The following is a 23,971-nucleotide window of genomic DNA, read 5'->3' as shown; positions in this document are numbered from 1 at the left end:
ATTGGGAATAAGGGTACTTTTGTCGCTACGACGGTACGATCCGTGACGTTCCAGCGATATCCATACGATATCGCTGTGTCTGACACGCAGCAGCGATCAGGGACCCTGCTGAGAATCGTACGTCGTAGCAGATCGTTTGGAACTTTCTTTCGTCGCTGGATCTCCCGCTGTCATCGTTGGATCGGTGTGTGTGACACCGATCCAACGATGCGTTCGCTTGTAACCAGGGTAAACATCGAGTTACTAAGCGCAGGGCCGCGCTTAGTAACCCGATGTTTACCCTGGTTACCGTCGTAAATGTAAAAAAAAACAAACAGTACATACTCACATTCCGGTGTCCGTCAGGTCCCTAGCCGTCTGCTTCCCGCACTGACTGACTCCCGGCCGTAAAGTGAAAGCAGAGCACAGCGGTGACGTCACCGCTGTGATCTGCTTTCACTTTGCGGCCGGGAGTCAGTCAGTGCGGGAAGCAGACAGCAAGGGACCTGACGGACACCGGAATGTAAGTATGTAGTGTTTGGTTTTTTTTTACATTTACGACGGTAACCAGAGTAAACATCGGGTTACTAAGCGCGGCCCTGCGCTTAGTAACCCGATGTTTACCCTGGTTACCCGGGGACCTCGGCATCGTTGGTCGCTGGAGAGCTGTCTGTGTGACACCTCCCCAGCGATCACACAACGACTTACTAACGATCACGGCCAGGTCGTATCGCTGGTCGTGATCGTTGGTAAATCGTTTTGTGAGACGGTACCCTAATAGTCTATGGAGAAAATAATTAGGTCTGTTTCACCCAGGAGTATTAGTAATGATCTGTAATATGGATTCACAATGCAGATGGATTATAGGTGTGTATAATGGGGGGCTGTCTTCTTGGCAGGTAGGTGAGCTACATAAACCAGCACAGGATGTAATACAGGACCAGTACTGATCACATGCTTATGCCATATGGATACAGATGCATCAGTATTTAATTCACTCTCCATAGATTCTGAGGGCATGCTGAGCTTTTTAGACACACATTTATTTTATACACCCATACAAATGAACTCCTAGATTAACAATAAGTCTCTATTAGTGACTAATATATAGCATAGGATCCTGATGATAAATGAGCTTGTGTGAAAGCAGCCAGGAGAAACATGGAAGTCTTAGGTTCTCTCTATTAGAGGATTACCTTGATCCCAATATAACCAGACATAATCAGATAGGTGACTACATTCTTTTGCCCCTCTGAATAGACTCACACTGGCCACACAGAGCACCCAGTTTGTTTCTCTGTCAGAAAAGGCTCCCTCAGGGACACGTCCAAATCCCGTTTTTCACAGATTCAGATGGAAGCCATCAAACCATCATGGAACCCAGTGTGCAATAAGCTTAAATGTGTAAGATGTAACTAGAAGCTTCTTAATTATTAAAACCGAAGAAATGGGCCCACAGACCTGTTGGGATAAGTGCAATATGTAGGTGCACATTCACACTGTGACCATTAACAGACAAAACCTAGGATAAAAACAATGAGCAAATACGCTGCAGTAAATAAGAGAGCAAAAAGTACCCGATTTATTTACATGCACTATTACTATTTACTTACTTAAACCACCAGGTATGCCTAGGTTATGTACAATAATAATTCTAAAAGTATCACGTTATCATTCAGGTTCCCATTATCCAATATGGCCATCTGCAAAAAAAAGCAGAAACCACTCTCATTGTGTGACAAATATATTGGACACCTGATACAAAATGGCTGTAAGGCTCAGACGTTAGGGACTCGATTTGGAGTCTCCATCTCAGATTTGGCCAAAAATGCTGGACGATAGCTACTGTGATGCTGGCAACAATACAGAGCCCAGGATAGTCAGTGGGGTCCAAATGACACCACTGATGTCCGACATGCAAATAGGCCCAACACTTCTGCTATATCCACATTTCTGTTCCTATAATGGAGCATAAATAAAAAATTATGGCAATGCAGATTGTGACAGTGAGAAGGCTACCTACCTCATTCTAACCTGTATGCTTAGCTTTAAAGAGAATCTGTCAGCAGGATTTAGCCCTATAAAGTAAAGCCATGGTCATAATGATGGTGTGATGTAGAGGGATTCGCTTATTGGCTGACGAATACTCACCTTATGAAGTTTTGATAAAATGGCGTCTTCTGTGTGTGCTTCGTAGTGGGGTCTGGGGGCAGGGTCTTATTCTCGCTCTCCGCCTTCCCAATAGCCTCCTCCACTTCTTGTAAAGGTCACTGATTATTCAGAGACCTTCCTACTTTTTTTAAATTCCACGCCACCGCCATCATTGTGTGGGCGGCGCATGCGCAGTGCAAGTGCAGGACTCCGAAATTTCTCAGGAAATTTTTAATTGAGCAGAAACCTCGATTTGCGCATTTTATTGAAGTCCTGCACACAAGACGCCGACTCACACTGTGCACACATCACCCACACAATGATGGTGGAGGCGGCACAGGATTTTAAGAAGGAAGGCCTGCACAAAAAGCAGAGGAGGCTGGTGGGGATGCAGAGAACCAGAAAAAGACCCTGCCTCCACATCCTGCCCTAAAGCACACAAGACATCATTTATGAAGACTTCACAAGGTGAGTATTTATCAACCACTGAGCAGATCTCTACACATCAGGTATCATATTAATCAGCATCATAGCGCCATTATAGCCATGCCTTTAGTTTATAGGGCTAAACCCCGTTGTCAGGTTCTCTTTAAGTGTTTTTTGTAAGAACTGCAAGTCTGGTCCTGAACTAAATAGGTTTCTCTTTTTAGATTGAGTTCCTTAAGGAAACTGTGCGCATGGAGTGTGAAGAACGCTATGAGCTCACCGAGGCCTTGACACAAGCGAAGCAGCAACTGCTGGAAATGAAAAGAGTCAAGGGAAGTTTCCCACTATCACAGAAGACATTGACTGCAGACAAGCCAGCCTCAGCTCTCATCTTGCCTGGTGCACAGAAGAAAGCTCCTCTAGGCTTACTAACCAGTAATGGTACCAAGCTAATGAGCTTATCCGGAACGTATGGCTCTGTCAGTGCCACCAACTACAACAAGCTGCGGCAGAGTAGTGGTAGTAGTAGCCTACCTCTGCTGCAGCCACCTCACCCTCCAAAAGAAAGAGCATCGTCCCTAACTGATACTCGGCACAAAATAACTGCAATTCTCAGGAGAAATTCTACTCAGCAATAGCACACACAGGAATGAAGATTTTCCTAATTAGCTCAAATAATTGCTTTTTTTCTAGAATTAGCAGTGGCTAAATACCTGAAGAACAACTTGGGTGCAGAAATGCAGAATGGATTTATTGCTCCATGCAAGACTATTCTATTCTGGAAAAAGCCCCTCTGAGCAGTATCACAAGAGCGCAGGCCGGGGCAGGCGTCAGGCGATAGATGCTCTCGGGTATCACTGCACTCACCCTGTGTACAGGCCATTCAGCATGCTGGATTTTGGACTGAGACAGGTCTATATAATATTGCCAAAATGAGAGGAACGCAGGAGAAACGGGTTGGGTCTGAACGATTAAGAGCGAAAGTGGCACAGTTTGTCAAAGTGAAAAGCATCTTTCACTAATCTCCAACCGGTATAATACTTTGTCAAAATGTCCTCACACTTGGAGGCTGAGTCCCTTCCCTAAAATAAAAAATATGTTTGTAACAACAAAAACATAATTGACTGCTACATTGTATATTTCCTAAATAGTTGTAATTATAGGGAATTCCAGGCACAGCTATGTCCATATCAGTGATGTGTCTATGTTCATTTATAACATTGGGCCTCGTGGCTGTGTATAAAGCAAACACAACCTGAGATCGTGAGGAAATCTTTTAACCAGGAGAGGGCAACTCATCAGCAGGATTCCAACGGCGGCACAGCATGCTGGAGGAAGCACACGGACGAACCCACCGGGACTTAAGGTACCGTCACACTAAGCGACGCTGCAGCGATACAGACAACGATGCCGATCGCTGCAGCGTCGCTGTTGGTCGCTGGAGAGCTGTCACACAGACCGCTCTCCAGCGACCAACAATGCCGAGGTCCCTGGGTAACCAGGGTAAACATCGGGTTGCTAAGCGCAGGTGCCGGCCCTAACAGCAGAGCGGTGACGTCACCGCTGTGCTGTGCTTTCACTTTACGGCCAGCGCTCAGTCAGTGCATCAAGCGGACGCCGGGGGACGCGAAGGTGAGTATGTAGTTTGTTTTTTTTACATTTTACACTGGTAACCAGGGTAAACATCGGGTTACTAAGCGCGGCCCTGCGCTTAGTAACCCGATATTTACCCTGGTTACCATTGTAAAACATCGCTGGTATCGTTGCTTTTGCTGTCAAACACAACGATACACGGCGATCTGACGACCAAATAAAGTTCTGAACTTTAATCAACGACCAGCGATATCACAGCAGGATCCTGATCGCAACGATATCGCTATCCAGGACGCTGCAACGTCACGGATCGCTAGCGATATCGTTTAGTGTGACGGTACCTTTACACTCCGCTGTCCGGCTCTAAGGATTGGCCTGGTTAAAGCATCACAAGAACATCTGCAGTATCAATCTATGTACAATATATAGTTACATGTATATATCACACATATATATCCATTTACCACCAGCTCACAATGTAACATCCTAATCTAATGATTGCTCCTGTGACAGAAGCCATTCCAAGGACTCTACTCGCCATCTACTGGTGACTACTAGTAATCGCAGTCAATATTTCGCCAGTCGCAAAGTACCAGTATGTAGACATGAAATACTCATAGACTATTGTAGGAGACACAGTTTAACCATCTACTACACTTTAGACTGTATTTGTACAATGCTACTTTGTAATGTAATTTGTATCCTATAACATTTTATGTATATTATAGACAGATAATGATAAGTTCAGATGTGCTTTATGTTTTTCATAGTACGGCTGAGAAAAAGATTCATTGTCATCAAGTTCAATCAAATGATGGAAAAGGAGAAAGGGAATGGGGTATACCCACACTTATAATGCCTGAAGCAATCTGCCATAAAAGTGCAGATTTTTCCCTATGAATTCTAAGTGCCCAGACCTGAATCAAATATTCAGAACAAGAATAATTATTTATGTTGTTTTCTTTCTTAGAAAAAAAAAATGCATTGAAGTCTTTTTGAGACCATCAAAGGTTCCCACTGTAACCTGCTCCTGAGGTCCACAGATTAAGGGCTTGAGCACACATTGCAGACATAGCAAAACTTGAAGCAATCCTGCAAAGCGAATGAGAAAACTTGAAGTGTCATTCACACGTAGCTTATTTGTGACTTGCAGATTTGGTGCAGAAAATAATTTGCAGCATGTCAATTCTCTGTGTGTTTTTGTCCTGTGTTTCATCATTGACTTCACTCAAATTCTTGTAGAGTTGGGCAAAAAGATTTGGAGTGCCCTTGTCCAGAAGCCTTGTCCATCGCTTCTTCTTATTACTAGGCCCAGCACAAAGTCATTGTTGCAATGCGTGCTGGGCCCTGCGAATCTAACTAAGATCCCTCCGTGCTTCTTATCCGTTTTGTGGCTCTTCTTTGTACGATTTCTAACTCCAGAGTATCTAGTACTCAGAATTGAACCTAATATTCCAGATGTTTTTGTATGTTCTCTGGAAGTGAAAAACAATGTTTTATGTGCTAAATAATATCTACTATAATTTACAGCATTGAATCTAATGTGAAAGAGGTTTTATGGGCTTTAAAACAAAAGGAGCAAGAGTCATTCTTGAGTTTGCTCACTTTTGATCCCAGTTGGGACTCCTAGGACGTGGCATCCTTCGTAGCCATACATATCAGCAAGTTTAGTTGGCTAATAAGTACAGTAAAGATTGGCCAGCCAAGTCTTCTAATATTTTTGGCCAACTTATTCTGTGACCGTGCCTATGAACTTGACAATAGCCTTACCCCACAGATATGGTATTAGGTAGGGGAGGGGGCCTCAACCTGTCCCTGGAACTGGGACCCTAACTATCCCTGTACTCTGGATAGTATAGAAGCCTGAGCCTCTGACCTCATTATGCTCCTGTTAATCCCTGGTCTGTCCTCTCACCCACCCTAAGGAGCCGGGCACAATAATGAAATGTGAACAAGACACAAAAGACAAAACAGGGATAGCAGAAACCCTCTGTCATAAGAAAGCACTAACCAACAATAGGGAGGAGGATAGGGACAGGGAGGAATAAACTATACGGGAACAAGCACCAGGAGATAAACACACACATACAAAAGAACACCTCCACAACAACTTCTCTACAAATACTTAGCTTAAGCACACAGCACAGGAAGACAAATTTGGAATAGCAACAACGAACTCCTAAGAGCATCTCCTAAGAGCAAGGAAGCAGAGCTTTCTCTGGCAAGGAAGAGTTAATGACCACATCAAGAATAGCTGAAATGGAGCTCCATGTTTCTTACCAGCATTGAAAGGGTCATTAACCTTTTCAGCACCAAAGGAAACCAAATTCATTTAATATGAATCCAAACACCCAGGCTAAATGGAAGATCTGCGATTCACAATACGCAGAGATCTTCTACCCCCAGATCTCCTAGGTTGGCGTGACACACTTGTGACAGCTGCTCCCACAAATTGCTCTGTTGTATTGTGGCTTAACTTGTCCTATCTTGATTTTTGTTGTTTTGCTATAACAATATTTAAAACAATATTATATACAGTCATGGCCGAAGATGTTTGCACCCTTGAAATTGTTCCAGAAAATGAAGTATTTCTAACAGAAAATTATTGCAATTACATATGTTTATTTTTTGTGTATTGGAACAACACAAAAAACAAAATAAAAAGCAAATTGAACATAATTTCACACAAAACCTCCCAAAATGGGCCAGATAAAATTGTTAGCATATTTCCAAAATTGTGGATAAACAACTTTGTTTAACCCCTTTCTGACCTCGGACGGGATAGTACGTCCGAGGTCAGAAGCACTGCTTTGATGCGGGCTCCGGCGGTGAGCCCGCATCAAAGCCGGGACATGTCAGCTGTTTTGAACAGCTGACATGTGCCCGCAATAGCGGTGGGTGAAATTGCGATTCACCCGCGTTATTAACTAGTTAAATGCCGCTGTCAAACGCAGACAGCGGCATTTAGCCGGCGCTTCCGGCCGGGCGGCCGGAAATGAGCGCATCGCCGACCCCCGTCACATGATCGGGGGTCAGCGATGCTTCTGCATTGTAACCATAGAGGTCCTTGAGACCTCTATGGTTACTGATCGCCGGTAGCTGTGAGCGCCACCCTGTGGTCGGCGCTCACAGCACACCTGCATTTCTGCTGCATAGCAGCTATGTAGCAGAGCTGATCGCATTGTGCCAGCTTCTAGCCTCCCATGGAGGCTATTGAAGCATGGCAAAAGTAAAAAAAAATGTGAAAAAAATAAAAATATATAAAAGTTTAAATCACCCCCCTTTCGCCCCAATCAAAATAAATCAATAAAAAAAAATCAAACCTACACATATTTGGTATCGCCGCATTCAGAATCGCCCGATCTATCAATAAAAAAAAGCATAACCTGATCGCTAAACGGCGTAGTGAGAAAAAAATTTGAAACGCCAGAATTACGTTTTTTTGGTCACCACGACATTGCATTAAAATGCAATAACGGGCGATCAAAAGAACATATCTGCACCAAAATGCTATCATTAAAAACGCCAGCTCGGCACTCAAAAAATAAGCCCTCACCTGACCCCAGATCATGAAAAATGGAGACGCTACGAGTATCGGAAAATGGTGCAATTTTTTTTTTTTTTAGCAAAGTTTGGAATTTTTTTTCACCACTTAAGTAAAAAATAACCTAGTCATGTTAGGTGTCTATGAACTCGTACTGACCTGGAGAATCATAATGGCAGGTCAGTTTTAGCATTTAGTAAATCTAGCAAAAAAGCCAAACAAAAAACAAGTGTGGGACTGCACTTTTTTGGCAATTTCACCACACTTGGAATTTGTTTCCTGTTTTCTAGTACACGACATGGTAAAACCAATGATGTTGTTCAAAAGTACAACCCGTCCCGCAAAAAATAAGCCCTCATATGGCCAAATTGATGGAAAAATAAAAAAGTTATGGCTCTGGGAAGGAGGGGAGCGAAAAACGAACACGGAAAAATGGAAAATCCCAAGGTCATGAAGGGGTTAAAGCATGGGATGCTCTTTCAAACTCACCTGTGGCAAGTAACAGGTATGGGCAATATGAAAATCACACCTAAAACCAGAGGTGGGAAGTTGACTCAATCTTTGCATTGCGTATCTGTGCATGCCATAGTAAGCATGGAAAACAGAAATGGGAGAAGAGAACTGTCTGAGGACTTGAGAACCAAACTTGTTGAAAAATCTCAACAAACTAAAAAACTACTGATCCAATGACACCCTATGTCCGAAAATTTGGTGCCTGTGCAGTAGCATACATTGACACACAGGTGAGCTTACTAAGCATGTGCTGTAGCAACTCCGCATCGGACAAATGCACGCCACATGATTGATGAAGTGCCGTATACCTGCGGGTTACTTTGCATAGAGATGCACTGGTGACTGGAATACATGTGATATCTGTACACAGCAATTATGATCTATACACACATTTTTTTCTGTTTTTGAGACCTCATCAGTGACTCTGCATCTGGACATTCCCATCCTTCTTTCTCAAGGCTTCATTCCATTTCCTATCATTTTTTTAACAAAATTAGTTTGTCTCCCTTTAGAGGGAATTTATGATGATTGTTGTACATTGAGCCAGAAGCCTGCTGGAGTAAGATGCGCCAAATTTATTACAAACCTCTTGCTAAATTTGGTGCATCTTTGGTTTGCCTAGTAGGTGATATTATCGGCAGGCATGAGCCGGCATAGATTGCTTCTATAATGTATGTCAGTTGTATAAGTGACATTACATATTACATTTGTTGCATGACTTTTGACCACATCTCTTTTGCTAAGCACCCACATTTTAGAAAAGTGTTGGGTCACCGCAAGAAGACAAAGAGTTTCATTTTGTTTCCCCCAAATCTCACCTTGCTTTGATTGATACCATTTGTTCATTTAAATGATTTATTTTCATCAGTATAGACCAAAGATCAGTTTCACTAAGCAGAGGTGTATCTACAGTCATGGCCAAAAGTATTCACACCCCTGCAATTCTGTCAGATAATACTCAGTTTCTTCCTGAAAATGATTGCAAACACAAATTCTTTGGTATTATTATCATCATTTAATTTGTCTTAAAGGAAAAAACACAAAAGAGAATAAAGCAAAAAGCAAAACATTGATCATTTCACACAAAACTCCAAAAATGGGCCAGACAAAAGTATTGGCACCCTCAGCCTAATACTTGGTTGCACAACCTTTAGCCAAAATAACTGCGACCAACCGCTTCCGGTAACCATCAATGAGTTTCTTACAATACTCTGCTGGAATTTTAGACCATTCTTCTTTGGCAAACTGCTCCAGGTCCCTGATATTTGAAGGGTGCCTTCTCCAAACTGCCATTTTTAGATCTCTCCACAGGTGTTCTATGGGATTCAGGTCTGGACTCATTGCTGGCCACCTTAGAAGTCTCCAGTACTTTCTCTCAAACCATTTTCTAGTGCTTTTTGAAGTGTGTTTTGGGTCATTGTTCTGCTGGAAGACCCATGACCTCTGAGAGAGACCCAGCTTTCTCACACTGGGCCCTACATTATGCTGCAAAATTTGTTGGTAGTCTTCAGACTTCATATTGCCATGCACACGGTCAAGCAGTCCAGTGCCAGAGGTAGCAAAGCCACCCCAAAACATCAGGGAACCTCCACCATGTTTGACTGTAGGGACAGTGTTCTTTTCTTTGAATGCCTCTTTTTTTCTCCTGTAAACTCTATGTTGATGCCTTTTCCCAAAAAGCTCTACTTTTGTCTCATCTGACCAGAGAACATTCTTCCAAAACGTTTTAGGCTTTTTCAGGTAAATTTTGGCAAACTCCACCCTTGCTTTTTTATGTCTCTGGGTAAGAAGTGGGGTCTTCCTGGGTCTCCTACCATGCAGTCCCTTTTCATTCAGACGCCGACGGATAGTACGGGTTGACACTGTCGTACCCTCGGACTGCAGGGCAGCTTGAACTTGTTTGGATGTTAGTCGAGGTTCTTTAACCAACATACGCACAATCTTGTGTTGAAATCTCTTGTCAATTTTTCTTTTCCGTCCACATCTTGGGAGGTTAGCCACAGTGCCATGGGCTTTAAACTTCTTGATGACACTGCGCACGGTAGACACAGGAACATTCAGGTCTTTGGAGATGGACTTGTAGCCTTGAGATTGCTCATGCTTCCTCACAATTTGGTTTCCCAAGTCCTCAGACAGTTCTTTTGTCTTCTTTCTTTTCTCCATGCTCAATGTGGTACAAACAAGGACACAGGACAGAGGTTAAGTCAACTTTAATCCATGTCAACTGGCTGCAAGTGTGATTTAGTTATTGCCAACACCTGTTAGGTGCCACAGGTAAGTTACAGGTGCTGTTAATTACACAAATTAAAGAAGCATCACATGATTTTTTGAATAGTGCCAATACTTTTGTCCACCCCCTTTTTTATGTTTGGTGTGGAATTATATCCAATTTGGCTTTAGGACAATTCTTTTTGTGTTTTTTCATTTAAGACAAATTAAATGAAGATAATAATACCAAAGAATTTGTGTTTGCAATCATTTTCAGGAAGAAACTGAGTATTATCTGACAGAATTGCAGGGGTGTCAATACTTTTGGCCAAGACTGTAAATGTTTGATTTGTAACCCCCTCCCGATTAATCCATTGATCCTATTTTTTTTACATTCAAACATTGACCTGGTATTGCTAAATACTAAAAAAAAGCTGAAATAATACGGCCATAAGAGGTCTGAGTGAACCCAATCCTTCCACTTATCAGTACGCCTATAAATTAAAGAGCAAGGGAATAAATGGGCTGTATACAAGTGTACATGGATATCATTACATATGAACAGTTATGGTAGTAACTAGAGTCATGGTTGCCAACTTGACTTTTTGTTTAGACAGCTTATAAAAACTCATGGACAGACAATATTTTTTACAGACACATTAGAGAACCATAATAGATCATTATGATAAATGATACATGTCTACAGCTCAAAATTCTGCAGCTGCATTCATTATAAACTGTAAAATGATGATAATTACAGTCAAAGTAATCTGTGTGAGGTTCTTAAACTTCAAAAAAATCATGGACTCCTCAAATATGTTTTATGGATCGTGCAAAAAAGTTCTTTATTTGTACTGGCTGTTCCAGAATTTCTGGACAACTGGCAACCCTGGATAGATCTACTTAGCTGCTATGATGCATATACATTTTCCTTTGTATTGTGAATCATTACGGCATCACTAGGAATGGTGAGACTTGTCAGTGGTACAACTTCTTCCTCAGGGCACGGAAACTACAAGCTATTCTTTGGATTGGATTCTATTCCTAGAGTTAGGAATGACGAAACTGTCTACTAAGGAGAGATACAGAACCTCAACTGTTCCTCAGACAGATATAAACCTTTCTATTGTTCTCCACTTGTTCTTTATTGAACTGTTTTAGATGTATCAGGTTTTAGGAAAACTTGGTGTCAACCTCAAAAGCAATCATAATGGTGATCAGAAAACAGAAGCAGGTATTATTATTATTTATTATTATAGCGCCATTTATTCCTTGGAGCTTTACATGTGAATAAGGTCAAGTTTACACAGTTTTGTTTTCCTTAAAGTGTTATTCCCATCTTCAAAATTCTATCCCAATATGTAGTAGATGTAGTAATAATATTAGCAAATAACGACAATTAGAAATGTAGTAAAGTTCTTCTGATTCACTATGTTGCTTACCCCATGTGCAAGGCATTGCAGTAGCTTAGGCATCCATGGTTTCGGCCACTAGCAACCAACTAACTGACTGTCACTATATGAGTGGTTGTAACCATGGATATCTAAGCTAGAGCAATGCCTTACACATGGGGTAAGCAACATAAATAATCAGAAGAACTATACTATATTATTATTATTATTATACACTTTTATAGCTATATTTCTAATTGGAGGTATTTGCTAATATTATTGTGATACTAGTCACTAGCCATGAACAGACTGTGAGTCAGACTTTCTGGGGTCAATACCAAAAGAGCACGTAGTAAACCAAGGGAAAATATGAAGTCGTAAGTTAGGCCACATTCCAGGGTCAGTATACCAGAGAAATAGGGGATAAGAAAAGTGGCAACAACAAATGGGTAGTCAGCACACAATCCAAAGGTCAGCAGCAGAAGATAAGAGCAAAGGGGCAATAACAAATGGGTAGTCAGAGCACGGTTGAAAGGTCAGCAGCAGAAGATCAGAACTTACAGCACAAGGATCAGATGAACACACATCAGAAAGCACAAGCTTTTGATTGGCAATAATCTGGGCCAGACAGCTCACCTAAATAGCAGGGCAATTACCAAGAACAGGGAGCACCTGTGGAAATCTCTGCACCTCCAGGTCTTAGATAGGTCAACCGAGCTGTCAATCAAAGCACTGACAGCATGTCCCAGTACAGGATAGGATGACAGAGCTGTCCATCACTGAGGAATCGTGACAATTACTATTAATACACCTATTACATATTGGGATAGGATTTGGAGCTGAAAATACCCCTTTAAGGCTACGTTCACATTTGCGTTGTGCGCCGCAGCGTCGGCGCCGCAGCGCACAACGCAAACAAAAACGCAGCAAAACGCATGCACAACGCTGCGTTTTGCGCCGCATGCGTCATTTTTTTCATTGAATTTGGACGCAGCAAAAATGCAACTTGCTGCGTCCTCTGCGCCTGGACGCGGGCGCCGCAGCGACGCATGCGGCGCAAAACGCAAGTGCGCCGCATGTCCATGCGCCCCCCTGTTAAATATAGGGGCGCATGACGCATGCGGCGCCGCTGCGGCGCCCGACGCTGCGGCGCTGGCCGCAAATGTGAACGTAGCCTAAGTCAAAACTTACACAGTGAGAGAAAGGACTAAGAAGACTTAGGGCTAAAGATGGGCAGACCTGTTCGGGACCGTCAGGTTCAGCCAAACTTTATAAAAAACTGGATCCCAAGCTCAAAACCCATTCAAGTGAATGATAGGCCCGAAGAGCCGGCAGTTCCCACACGGTCCTCTGTGTGACAGAGCGGAAAACAGCGATTCTAACCAGCGCTAACCTAACTGAAGTCACCATTAATCACATCCGCTGGGTATTGCGGACCGTTGCGGGTTCCCATACTGTCATACAGAGGACAGCGTGTCATCGTGGGTGACAAGGTTACCGCCAGTCAGCCACCAGCTGGTGACTACTACTGAAACAGGAAGCAGGAAGAGCAGGCGACACTGATGAGAGTATTCATCAGCCGGCTGCCTGTGCACAGCAGTGGATTTACTGCTATCCACAGGTGCCACAGACCAAGAAGATGAACATGGACTACTTCATAAGATCATTTTATTAATAAATTGGTGAACAAAGGCTTTTATGAGGGAGTCTTTATTCAAATAAAGTTTTGTTTCTGTGTGTGTTTATTTTTTTCATTGGTTTAGTAATGGGGATTTCTGACTGACAACTCTCCATTTCTAATCCCCAAAACAATTACCCCAATTGCCACCGCACCAGTGCAATCGGGAAGAGCTGAGGCTAAATGCCAGAATTGGCTCATGAAAAATGATGCGCCACTTCTGGGTCGGCTACAGGCTGATATTTTCAGATTGTGACTTGACCAATAAATATGTGCATTGCCAGCCTATTAATACAAGCCCACAGCTGTCTACTTTCCCTTAGCTGGTTATTAAAAACGGGGGACGAAATGCCTCTTTTTTTCATTTTTATTTATATTTCTAATAAATAAATAAAAAATGCGAAGAAATAAATAAAAAAAGATGCCTATTTTTAAACCCTTCACCCTGAAGCCTGTTTTCACCTTCCCGACCAGGCCAATTTTTACAATTCTGACTACTGTCACTTTATGAGGTCAAAACTCTGGAACACTTCAATAGATCCTACTGATTCTGTTTTTATCTTGACGTATTGTACTTCATGATAGCGGTAAAATTTCTTTGATATGACTTGTGCTTATTTGGGAAAAAATAGAAATTTTTGCAATTTTCAACTTTTAATTTTTATGCCCTTAAATCAGAAAGTCATGTCACACAAAATGGTTAATAAATAACATTTCCACATGTCTACATCACGATTTTTGAAACATAATTTTTTTGTTAGGAAATTATAAGGGTTAAAAGTTGACCAGCGATTTCTCATTTTTACAACAAAATTTGCAAAAACATTTTTTCAGGGAGCACCTCACATTTGAAGTGACTTTCAGCGGCTTATATGACAGACAATACCCAAAAGTGACACCACCCTAAAACGTGCACCCCTCAAAGAACTCAAAGCCACATTCAAGAAGTTTATTAACCCTTCAGGTGCTTCACAGGAAATAATGGAATCTGGAAGGAAAAAATAAACATTTATTTCACAAAAATTTTCCTTTAGACCTAATTTTTTTTACTTTCACAAGGGTAACAGGATAAAATGAACCATACAATTTGTTATGCAATTTTTCCTGAGCATGCCGATATGCCATATGTCAGGACTCTGAACATTTGTTACCTTTTGTGCATTACTGCCCTTTTCCAAGATGGTGTCTTTGGTCTCATGTGCACTGTGTCTTCCTGCTATAAAACTCCACCCCAGCCTTCAGCCTGTGCTAGAGTATTCTGCCTTGCATCCAGCTCCTGACCTCTGATTACTCCCTGGCTATACACCTGCTCCTGTGAACCTGTGTGGTGATCCTGGTACTGTGCTCTGAGCTCCTGCTGCATACACCTGTTTCCAGTAATCCTCCTTCATCTGCTGTTCGTGTTTACTTCCATCTACATTTGCTGGACATGTAAGCTGTTTCTGCTTTGCAATAACCTGATACTATTTACCAGGCCTCCCTGGTTGAGCTAAGATATTATTTGAACTGCCTAATAAGCATATCTATCTGTGCCTGGACTAAGACAAGGATTATTTTGTGTCAAGTATTCTCAAGAATATCTGTGCTTCATAGACTTTCAGCTTGATTGCATTTTCCTCTGAAGTTTCCTATAGACTGCTAAGCTGCGTTTATTATTTGCACCAAGTGTTGAAAACTTGAGTTTCTCTCTGCACTTGTTTGAATCACCGTGTGATAATATAGACTTTACCACTTATAAAACTGTGTCCTGTAGTTGTCTTGTTCCATGCAAAGAGTCTCCTGAGTTATCCCCTATCATTATTACAGGATACTCTAGCCTAAAAAAAAAAGGAGACTGCTGGAACAATGACTGCAGAAAGCAAATTAGAGCAGGTGTTTTCCATAATTAGATCACTGCAGAAAGATGTGGAAGGTCTGCAAAAGAAGTTTGGAAGCTTTGAACACAATTAACAAGTGTTTGGACAAAGTTTGCAGGACTTGAGCAATCGCATGGCAGCCCAGGAAAACAAACTTGCTGGCATAGAGTCCCAGTATGGACGGGCTTTTCAGGACATAAGCACTCAAATAGCTGCACAAGTGACTTTACCCTCTGGGCAACTGCCACCAGCTGGCCCACCTAAGTTGCCCCCATTCAGATTTAATGGTGATCGCAACAAATTTTGTGGCTTTGTGAATCAATGTATGCTATATTTTGATGTGCATGCTGACCGTTTTCCTACTGATAGATCCAAAGTATTGTGTGTAATAATGCTACTGACCTCACGAGCGCTCGCCTGGGCGAATCCGATGATTGAATCTCGTGACCCACGGTTAAATGACTTGGATGATTTCTTGGCCGCTATGGCATTAATGTTTGACGACCCTAATCGCTGTGCAACCGCTGAATCTGCTTTGTTGTCTTTACGCCAGGCTAAACGTTCTGTTATTGAGTATGCCACTGAATTCAGGAGATTGGCAGTAGATACCAATTGGGACAGTTATGCACAATTGCCTATTTTTAAAAGGGGTCTGTCTAGTATTGTAAAAGATGAACTAGCCCGCTCAGAGTCACCACAAGAGCTAGAGACATTTATACAGCATTGTGTGCACATTGACATTCGCCTTATTGAGCGTAGGCAGGAGAAATTTGCTGCATATAACCGTGTTTCTAACTTTTCCCTTCCTTCCAAAGAGCCTGCAGTTAAAACCTCTCGGGAGGTGGAGGAGGTGCCCATGCACATTGATTCCGTTCAGAGGTGCGAGATCAATGAGTGCCGGGAGCATCGCCTTTGTGAAAGTCTATGTTTCTACTGCGGCCAGTCTGAACACTTCTTGATCAATTGTCCTAAGTGTCCTATACGGCCTAACAAGGTGCTAGCAGCAATAGGGGAGTATGACAACTGTGATGATGAATCTGACATCTCTGAATGTAGCCTGCCTTTAAACGCTGTATTCCATTCACTTTCTATGACTTCACCCCCCAAGGAGCTGAAGGAAAAGAGCTCTCACTGTTCTCTCCCTATTAAGATACTGTGTTCAGGACAGTGGATTTCCAGTTCAGCTATGATTGACTCTGGTGCAGGTGGCAATTTCATGGATATCGCATTTGCCAAGGAACATGGTATTAAAATTCAGCAAAGAGCCTCTCCAATTACCATGGAAACAGTGGATGGGTCACCTTTAATCTCTGGTCCTGTGGATCAGGAGACCATACCCCTTGAAATTTTGTTGGAGCCAAATCATCAGGAGCATTTCTTTCTTGCTAATTTCTTCTCCTCATTTTCCTGTGATTTTAGGCATTCCTTGGTTGTGTTCTCAGAACCCAATTATCAACTGGGAGACCAAGGAGATTATCTTCCCAACAAGGAGCAACTCAGCGTTAACAGAAGCTGTCCCTGAGTCCACGGCTACGGAACCACATGTACAGGTATTTTCTTTACCTCCAGCTTATAAAGAGTTCTCTGACATCTGTGACAAGAAGAATGCAGATCAGCTTCCTCCACACAGGCATTATGACTGTCCCATTGAGCTGCTTCCCGGAGCAGCCATTCCTTTTGGTAACGTATACCCTTTGGCGGCACCTGAGCTTCAAGCCTTAAAAGAGTATATTGATGAAAATCTGGCCAAAGGCTTCATACGTCCTTCCTCACCAGCAGGGGCACCTATCTTTTTTGTAAAGAAGAAGGATGGGACCCTGAGACCCTGTGTTGACTATCGAGAACTCAATAAGGTAACCGTACGAAACCGATACCCTTTGCCTCTGATTCCCGAATTACTGGAAAGAGTCCTCCATGCTAAGGTGTTCTCTAAACTGGATCTTCGTGGGGCTTATAATTTGGTGCGTATTCGTCCAGGGGATGAGTGAAAGACAGCATTCAGATGCCGGTATGGACACTTTGAATCTCTTGTGATGCCCTTCGGGCTTTGTAACGCCCCTGCAACATTTCAACACCTTGCTAATGACATTTTCAGAGATTTGTTGGACCAGTTTGTAGTGATCTATTTGGACGATATACTAATCTTTTCTGACTCTCTACAGGAACATGAAGAACATGTCAAAACTGTTTTTAGACATCTGAAAGAGAACCATCTGTATATTAAGCCTGAGAAATGCGAGTTCCATCGTTCTGAGATACAATTCTTAGGTTATATCATCTCTCCCCAGGGGCTGAACATGGAACCTGGTAAGATTCAGGTTATCCTTGACTGGCCGGTACCCAAGAACGTTAAGGAGGTCCAACGTTTTATTGGTTTTGCAAATTTCTACAGACGCTTCATTCAAAATTTTTCTGATATTGTCCGTCCCATTACTTCCTTGACAAAGAAGGAAAAGCCCTTTAAGTGGTCATCACAGGCTCAACAAGCTTTTGATCGGCTTAAGATCTGTTTCACATCAGCACCGCTGTTGATACACCCAGATCCAACACTTCCTTTCATTGTGGAGGTGGACGCTTCTGATAATGCTTTGGGAGCTATTCTCTCCCAAAGAACTGGAGAGAAGGGTCTGCTACATCCTTGTGCTTTCTTTTCCCATAGACTAACCTCAGCAGAGAAGAATTACTATGTGGGAGACAAGGAACTGCTGGCTATTATTGCGGCTTTCAAAGAATGGAGGCATCATCTGCAAGGAGCTGCACAACAGATCATAGTGCTAACTGACCATCGCAATCTAGAGTTCCTTAGATCCGCTAGATGTCTTTCTCCTTGTCAGGCTCGTTTGAACTTATTTTTAAATCAATTTAAATTTGTTATCTCGTACCGTCCAGGTTCTCGTAATGGGAAGGCTGATGCTTTATCCCGAATCCATGCTGCGGATTCTGTACCTGGAGCCCCGTCCAAGACCATTCTATCTGATGCCAATTTCATCAGAGTTATCCACGATCAGGACTTGTGGAAGGAGTGCAGGGAAGCCAATGAAGGTGATGTATTTCAGGCTAACCCACCTGTGGATGTTAATCTTGTCTTTAAGGGTGGCATGTGGTTCAGAGATCGACGTATCTACGTCCCGGAGGTCATCCGTCTGCAGATCCTCAAGTTGGTACATGACTCCAAGTTGGCTGATCACAGGGGGGTACAGAAGACACAAGAGTTCCTGAGCCGATTCTTCTGGTGGCCAACTTGCCTGAAGGATACCAAGGACTATGTTCTCTCTTGCGAGGTATGTGCCCGTTACAAGACTCCTCATATGGCACCTACGGGCCTTCTACAACCATTACCTGTTCCGTCCCGCCCTTGGGGGTCTATATCAATGGACTTTATTGTGGAGCTGCCTACATTGGGGGGCATGAATACAATCATGGTGGTAGTTGATCGCCTGACTAAAGCTGCTCATTTTGTTCCGTGCACCGGCCTCCCCTCAGCTAAAGATACAGTGAACTTGGTTATACAGAATGTTTTTCGGTTGCACGGGGTTCCGGATGAGATCATCTCTGACCGTGGAGTACAGTTCACTTCAAGATTCTGGAAGGGGTTTTGCTCTGCACTCAATATTAATGTCTGTCTCTCTTCTGCTTACCATCCCCAGACAAATGGTCAGACTGAGTGTACCAACCAGACGCTGGAACAATATCTAAGATGTTATGTCAGCCATCTCCAGGATGATTGGTTTGAGTTGTTGCCTTTAGCTGAATTTTCATATAATAATTCTCAGAGCACCTCCACTAAATTTACACCTTTCTTTGCCAATCTGGGTTATCATCCATGTATTTTACCTAGGTCTCCAATTAATTCTCCGGTTCCAGCAGTGGAGGAAAGGCTGACTGTGATGAGACAGAATCTGGAGGTTCTGAAGGAATCCCTGACCACAGCTCAAGAACGTTATAAGAGATTGGCTGATAGATTCCGTAAACCTGCACCCATGTTCAAGGTAGGAGATTCCGTGTGGTTAGCAACTAAGAATCTGAAGTTAAATGTTCCTTCACAAAAACTTGGACAGAAATTCATTGGCCCTTTCAAGATCAACGGTATTGTGAGCTCTGTGGCCTGCCGGCTGAAGCTGCCTAGGACTATGAAGGTACACCCAGTCTTTCATGTATCTTTACTAAAGCCTGTATCTCCTAATACCTTCCAGGGACGTGTTGTGCCACCTCCGCAGCCTGTGGTGATTGATGGGCAAGAACAATTTGTGGTGGAGGAAATTATTGATTCCAGGATTCGCAGGAATCGGCTCCAATATCTGATAAGATGGCAGGGATATCCCCCTGAGGAAGACTCTTGGGAACCTGTGGAAAACATCAATGCCCAACAGAAGATTTCTCGTTTTCATCAGAGATTACCTGAGAAACCAGATCCAGGATCGTCCTGAGGCCGCTTCTAAGGAGGGAGTAATGTCAGGACTCTGAACATTTTTTACCTTTTGTGCATTACTGCCCTTTTCCAAGATGGCGTCTTTGGTCTCATGTGCACTGTGTCTTCCTGCTATAAAACTCCACCCCAGCCTTCAGTCTGTGCTAGAGTATTCTGCCTTGCATCCAGCTCCTGATCTCTGATTACTCCCTAGCTATACACCTGCTCCTGTGAACCTGTGTGGTGATCCTGCTACTCTGCTCTGAGCTTCTGCTGCATACACAAGTTTCCAGTAATCCTCCTTCATCTGCTGTTCGTGTTTACTTCCATCTACATTTGCTGGACATGTAAGCTGTTTCTGCTTTGCAATAACCTGAGACTATTTACCAGGCCTCCCTGGTTGAGCTAAGATATGATTTGAACTGCCTAATAAGCATATCTATCTCTGCCTGGACTAAGACAAGGATTTTTTTGTGTCAAGTATCCTCAAGAATATCTGTGATTCATAGACTTTCAGCTTGATTGCATTTTCCTCTGAAGTTTCCTACAGACTGCTAAGCTGCGTTTATTATTTGCACCAAGTGTTGTGGACTTGAGTTTCTCTCTGCACCTGTTTAAATCACCGTGTGATAATATAGACTTTATCACTTATAAAACTGTGTCCTGTAGTTGTCTTGTTCCACGCAAAGAGTCTCCTGAGTTATCCCCTATAATTATTACACCATATGTGGGGGAAAACCACTTTTTGGGTGCACGGCAGGGCTCAGAAGGGAAGGAGCGCCATTTCACTTTTTGAATGTAAAATTTCCTGGCAAAATTATCAGATGCCATGTCATGTTTGGAGAGCCCTTGATGTGCCTAAATGGTCAACCCCCCCACAAGTTACTTCATTTTGGAAACTTGACCCCTTAGGGAGCTTATCTATATGTGTATTGAGCACCTTGAACCCACAGGTGCTTCACAGAAGTTTATAATGTAGAGCTGTGGAAATAAAAAAATAAAATTTTTCCCAAATAAATCTTTTTAAGCGCCAAATCTTGCATTTTCATAATTGTAACAGTAGAAATTGCTCCTTACAATTTGTTGTGCAATTTGTCCTGAGTACTCCAATACCCCATATGTGGGGGAATTCTACTGTTTAGGTGCACGGCAGGGCTTGGAAGGGAAAAAGCGCTATTTGACTTTTTGAAGGTAAAATTTGCCCCTGATGTGCCTAAACAGTGGAAACCCCCACAAATGACACCATTTTGGAAACTAAACCCCTTTGGGACCTTATTTAGATGTGTATTGAGCACCTTGAAACCCCAGGTGCTTCACAGAAGTTTATAACGTTAAGCTGTGAAAATATAAAAATCACATGTATCACATAAAATCTTTTTTTTAGCTCCAAATTCTGTATTTTCACAAGGATAACATGAGAAAATGGACACCAAAATTTGTTGGGCAATTTCTCCCGAGTTTACCGGTACCCCATATGTGGTCGAAAACTTTTTTTTTGAGGCTCAGTGCAAAGCTCAGAAGGGAAGGAGCACCATATTACGGTGCAGATTTTGCTGCACTTGTTTGAGGGTGCCATGTTTCATTGGCAGAGCCCCTGAGGTGCCAGAACAGCAGAACACCCATAAATTACCCCATGTTACAAACTACACCTCTCAATAAATTCATCTAGGGGTGCAGTGATTATATTGACAGCACAGATGTGTCACAGACTTTTATACCATTGGGCAGTGAAGAAAAATAATTTACTTTTTTACCACCAAGATTGTGTGTTATCCCCAAGTTTTACATTTTCATACTGGGAAATGGGTAAAAATGGCACCAAAATGTCTCCCACAATTTCTGCTGAATGTAGAAATATCCCACATGTGGATGTACAGTACTGTTTAGCCATACTGAGAGACTGGGGAAGGACGGAGCACTATTTGCCTCTTGGAGTGCAGATTTTCCTAGAATAGTTTGCGGATTTGAGAGAGAGAGATATTTTTTTTGTTTTTCCCCGCACTTCAAATCCTTTCGGGCATGCTCAGAGTTTTTTCAAAACTCGACGGATTTCTACATGAGACAAAAGACGGAAGTATGAAAGAGGCCTTATTGCACTTTTTTTTCAGTGGTATGATGATAAAGCATTGTTTTTTGCCAGTTATTTAAAAAAAAATGTTATGATGTTCACTGAAGAGGTTAACTAGTGGGACAATTTTATAGAGCGGGTCGTTACAGACGTGGTGATACCAAATATGTGTACTTTTATAGTTTATTTCTTTTATTTACATAAATCGCATCACGTTGTCCTGATGGAAGAGCGCAGGGAATGCTCCTCAATGTCACTGTCACTACTAACAGCAGCATCAGAGGGGTTAAATGTCTGCAATCGATGCTAGCTCTAATCGTTGGCATTGCTGCAGGGTGTCAATTCTCACATAGAGCTGACACCCGCACCCGATCACTGCAGCGCTCAGCATGAGGCCATGTGATCGTGGCGCCACACATGCTGTTTGTGGGAACGCAGCTCCCGCAGAGCAGTATATGTATGGTGCATGTCGGGAAGGGGTTAATAACCAGCCAAGGGAAAGCAGACAGCTATGAGCTATCTGCTTTGCCTTTGGTGGTTATTAAAAATAGGGGGACCCTACAAAAAATGATGTGGGATCTCTCCTGGGGGCTGATAGTAATAGGCTGGGAAGGTCCATGGATATTGGCCCCTTCCCTGAAAAATAAGACCAGCTCACAGCTGTCTGCTTTCCCTTGACCGCTTATTAAAAATAGGGGATGACCCGACTTCATTTCCTTCATTTATTTTTTTATTAGTATTTTTCATTCATTTATTTATTTATCAGTAATAAATAAATGAGAAAAAAAATGTGTGAGGTCTCCCCTATTTTTGATAGCCAGCTAAGGTAAAGCAGACAGCTGGCAGCTGGTATTCTCTGTCTGGGAAAGATTCATTGATATTTGGCCCCCCAGCCTAAAAATGGCAGCCTGAAGCCGCCCCAGAAAAATTCTGGCACTTTACATGGCTCTTCCTGCTTGCCCTGGTGTGTTGGCAAGCAAGGTAATATTTTGGGGTTGATGTTGGCTGTATAATGTCCCCTGACATCAAGCCCAGAGGTTAGTAATGGGGTGGCGGCTATCAGACACTCCCATTACTAACCCAGTAAGTGAATAGTTAAAAAAATACAGAAAAAAATTATTTATTTGAAGTGAATTATTTATAGTGAAATGTCCCAGGAAGCCCATCAAATTCTATGGAATCTCAATCTGAGAAAGTTCTCAGTACAAGACTTCATAGTTCACTCTTGTTCAGTGGTAGGCATGGAAATTCTCATGCTCCTGGCTGCTGAGTAACCCAATGAAGTGTCGTTCTGAGAACGAGACTCAATAGGGTTGCTGATTATCAGCGGAAGGCAGGAGAGTGGGAATTTCTGTGGCTGCTACTGAATGGGAGTGAACTATGAAGTTTCCTTCTGAGAATGTTCTCAGAACGAGACTCCATAAGATTTGATGAGCGTTGTTGGACATTTCACTATTGGATTACCGTCAGAACTTCCTGGATTTATTTTTAATAATTGGATAAAAAAGGGAGTGCATGGGAGTCTTTATTCAAATAAAGTATTTTTTTCCTTTGTGTCTTTGTTTTTTAAAACTTTTCACTTACTGGGTTAGCAATGGGGGTGTCTGATAGATGCTGTCCCATTATTAATATCCTGGCTTGATGTCGGCTGATATTACACAGCTGGCATCAACCCCAAAATATTACCCCACTTGCCAATGCACCAGGGAAAAAGGGAAGAACCGGGCAAAGAGTCAGAACTGGTGCATCTAATGGATGCGCCCTTTTGGCGGTCACTGCAGTCTACTATTTTTACTCTGGGGAGGTCAAAATATCCAGGAACCTTCCCAGCCTGAGAATACCACCCCCGGCTGTCTTCTTTACCTTGGCTGGTTTTAAATATTAAAAAACAGGGTGGGGCCCCTTTTATTTTTTGATAACCAGCCAATCTAAAGCATATAGCTGATGGCTTCAGCTGCAGCTGCCGGCTTTACCTAGTCTTGTTATCCAAAATAGGGGAGACCCCATGCCTTTTCTTTATTATTATTTATTTTTGTTAACAATACTGATGTCCAGAAGGGCAGTCATTGACACACTCCACAAGAGGGATAAGCCACAAAAGGTCATTGCTAAAGAAGCTGACTTGTTCACAGAGTGCTGTATCCAAGCATGTTAAT

At 42.5% G+C, this 23,971-nt stretch overlaps 1 protein-coding gene and 1 long non-coding RNA gene across 5 annotated transcripts in view; both read left to right on the top strand.

Annotated features, from left to right (window-relative positions):
* The window catches only part of LEKR1 (leucine, glutamate and lysine rich 1), a 235,398-nt gene extending 231,516 nt beyond the window's left edge, over nt 1-3,882 (top strand). For 3 of the 4 annotated variants that reach the window (XM_077292942.1, XM_077292944.1, XM_077292943.1), the window contains one exon: nt 2,781-3,881. In XM_077292942.1, coding sequence (XP_077149057.1) covers nt 2,781-3,194 — 414 coding nt within the window. In that variant the 3' untranslated portion in view covers nt 3,195-3,881. Of the gene's footprint in view, nt 1-2,780 lie in introns of all 4 variants that reach the window. The other variant, XM_077292945.1, reaches the window with a different exon arrangement.
* Nucleotides 3,883-16,867: 12,985 nt separating this feature from the next.
* On the top strand, nt 16,868-17,169 carry LOC143810036 (uncharacterized). Its single transcript, XR_013222614.1, has 3 exons — nt 16,868-16,889; nt 16,970-17,019; nt 17,116-17,169. It is a non-coding gene; the product is annotated as an uncharacterized LOC143810036 (long non-coding RNA).
* Nucleotides 17,170-23,971: the final 6,802 nt, after the last annotated feature.

This window comes from Ranitomeya variabilis, chromosome 2 (genome assembly GCF_051348905.1).
Source record: "Ranitomeya variabilis isolate aRanVar5 chromosome 2, aRanVar5.hap1, whole genome shotgun sequence".
Taxonomy (NCBI): Eukaryota; Metazoa; Chordata; class Amphibia; order Anura; family Dendrobatidae; genus Ranitomeya; species Ranitomeya variabilis.
The sequence above is the reverse complement of the archived record's forward strand: the minus strand, read 5'-3'. Positions and strand labels throughout refer to the sequence as shown.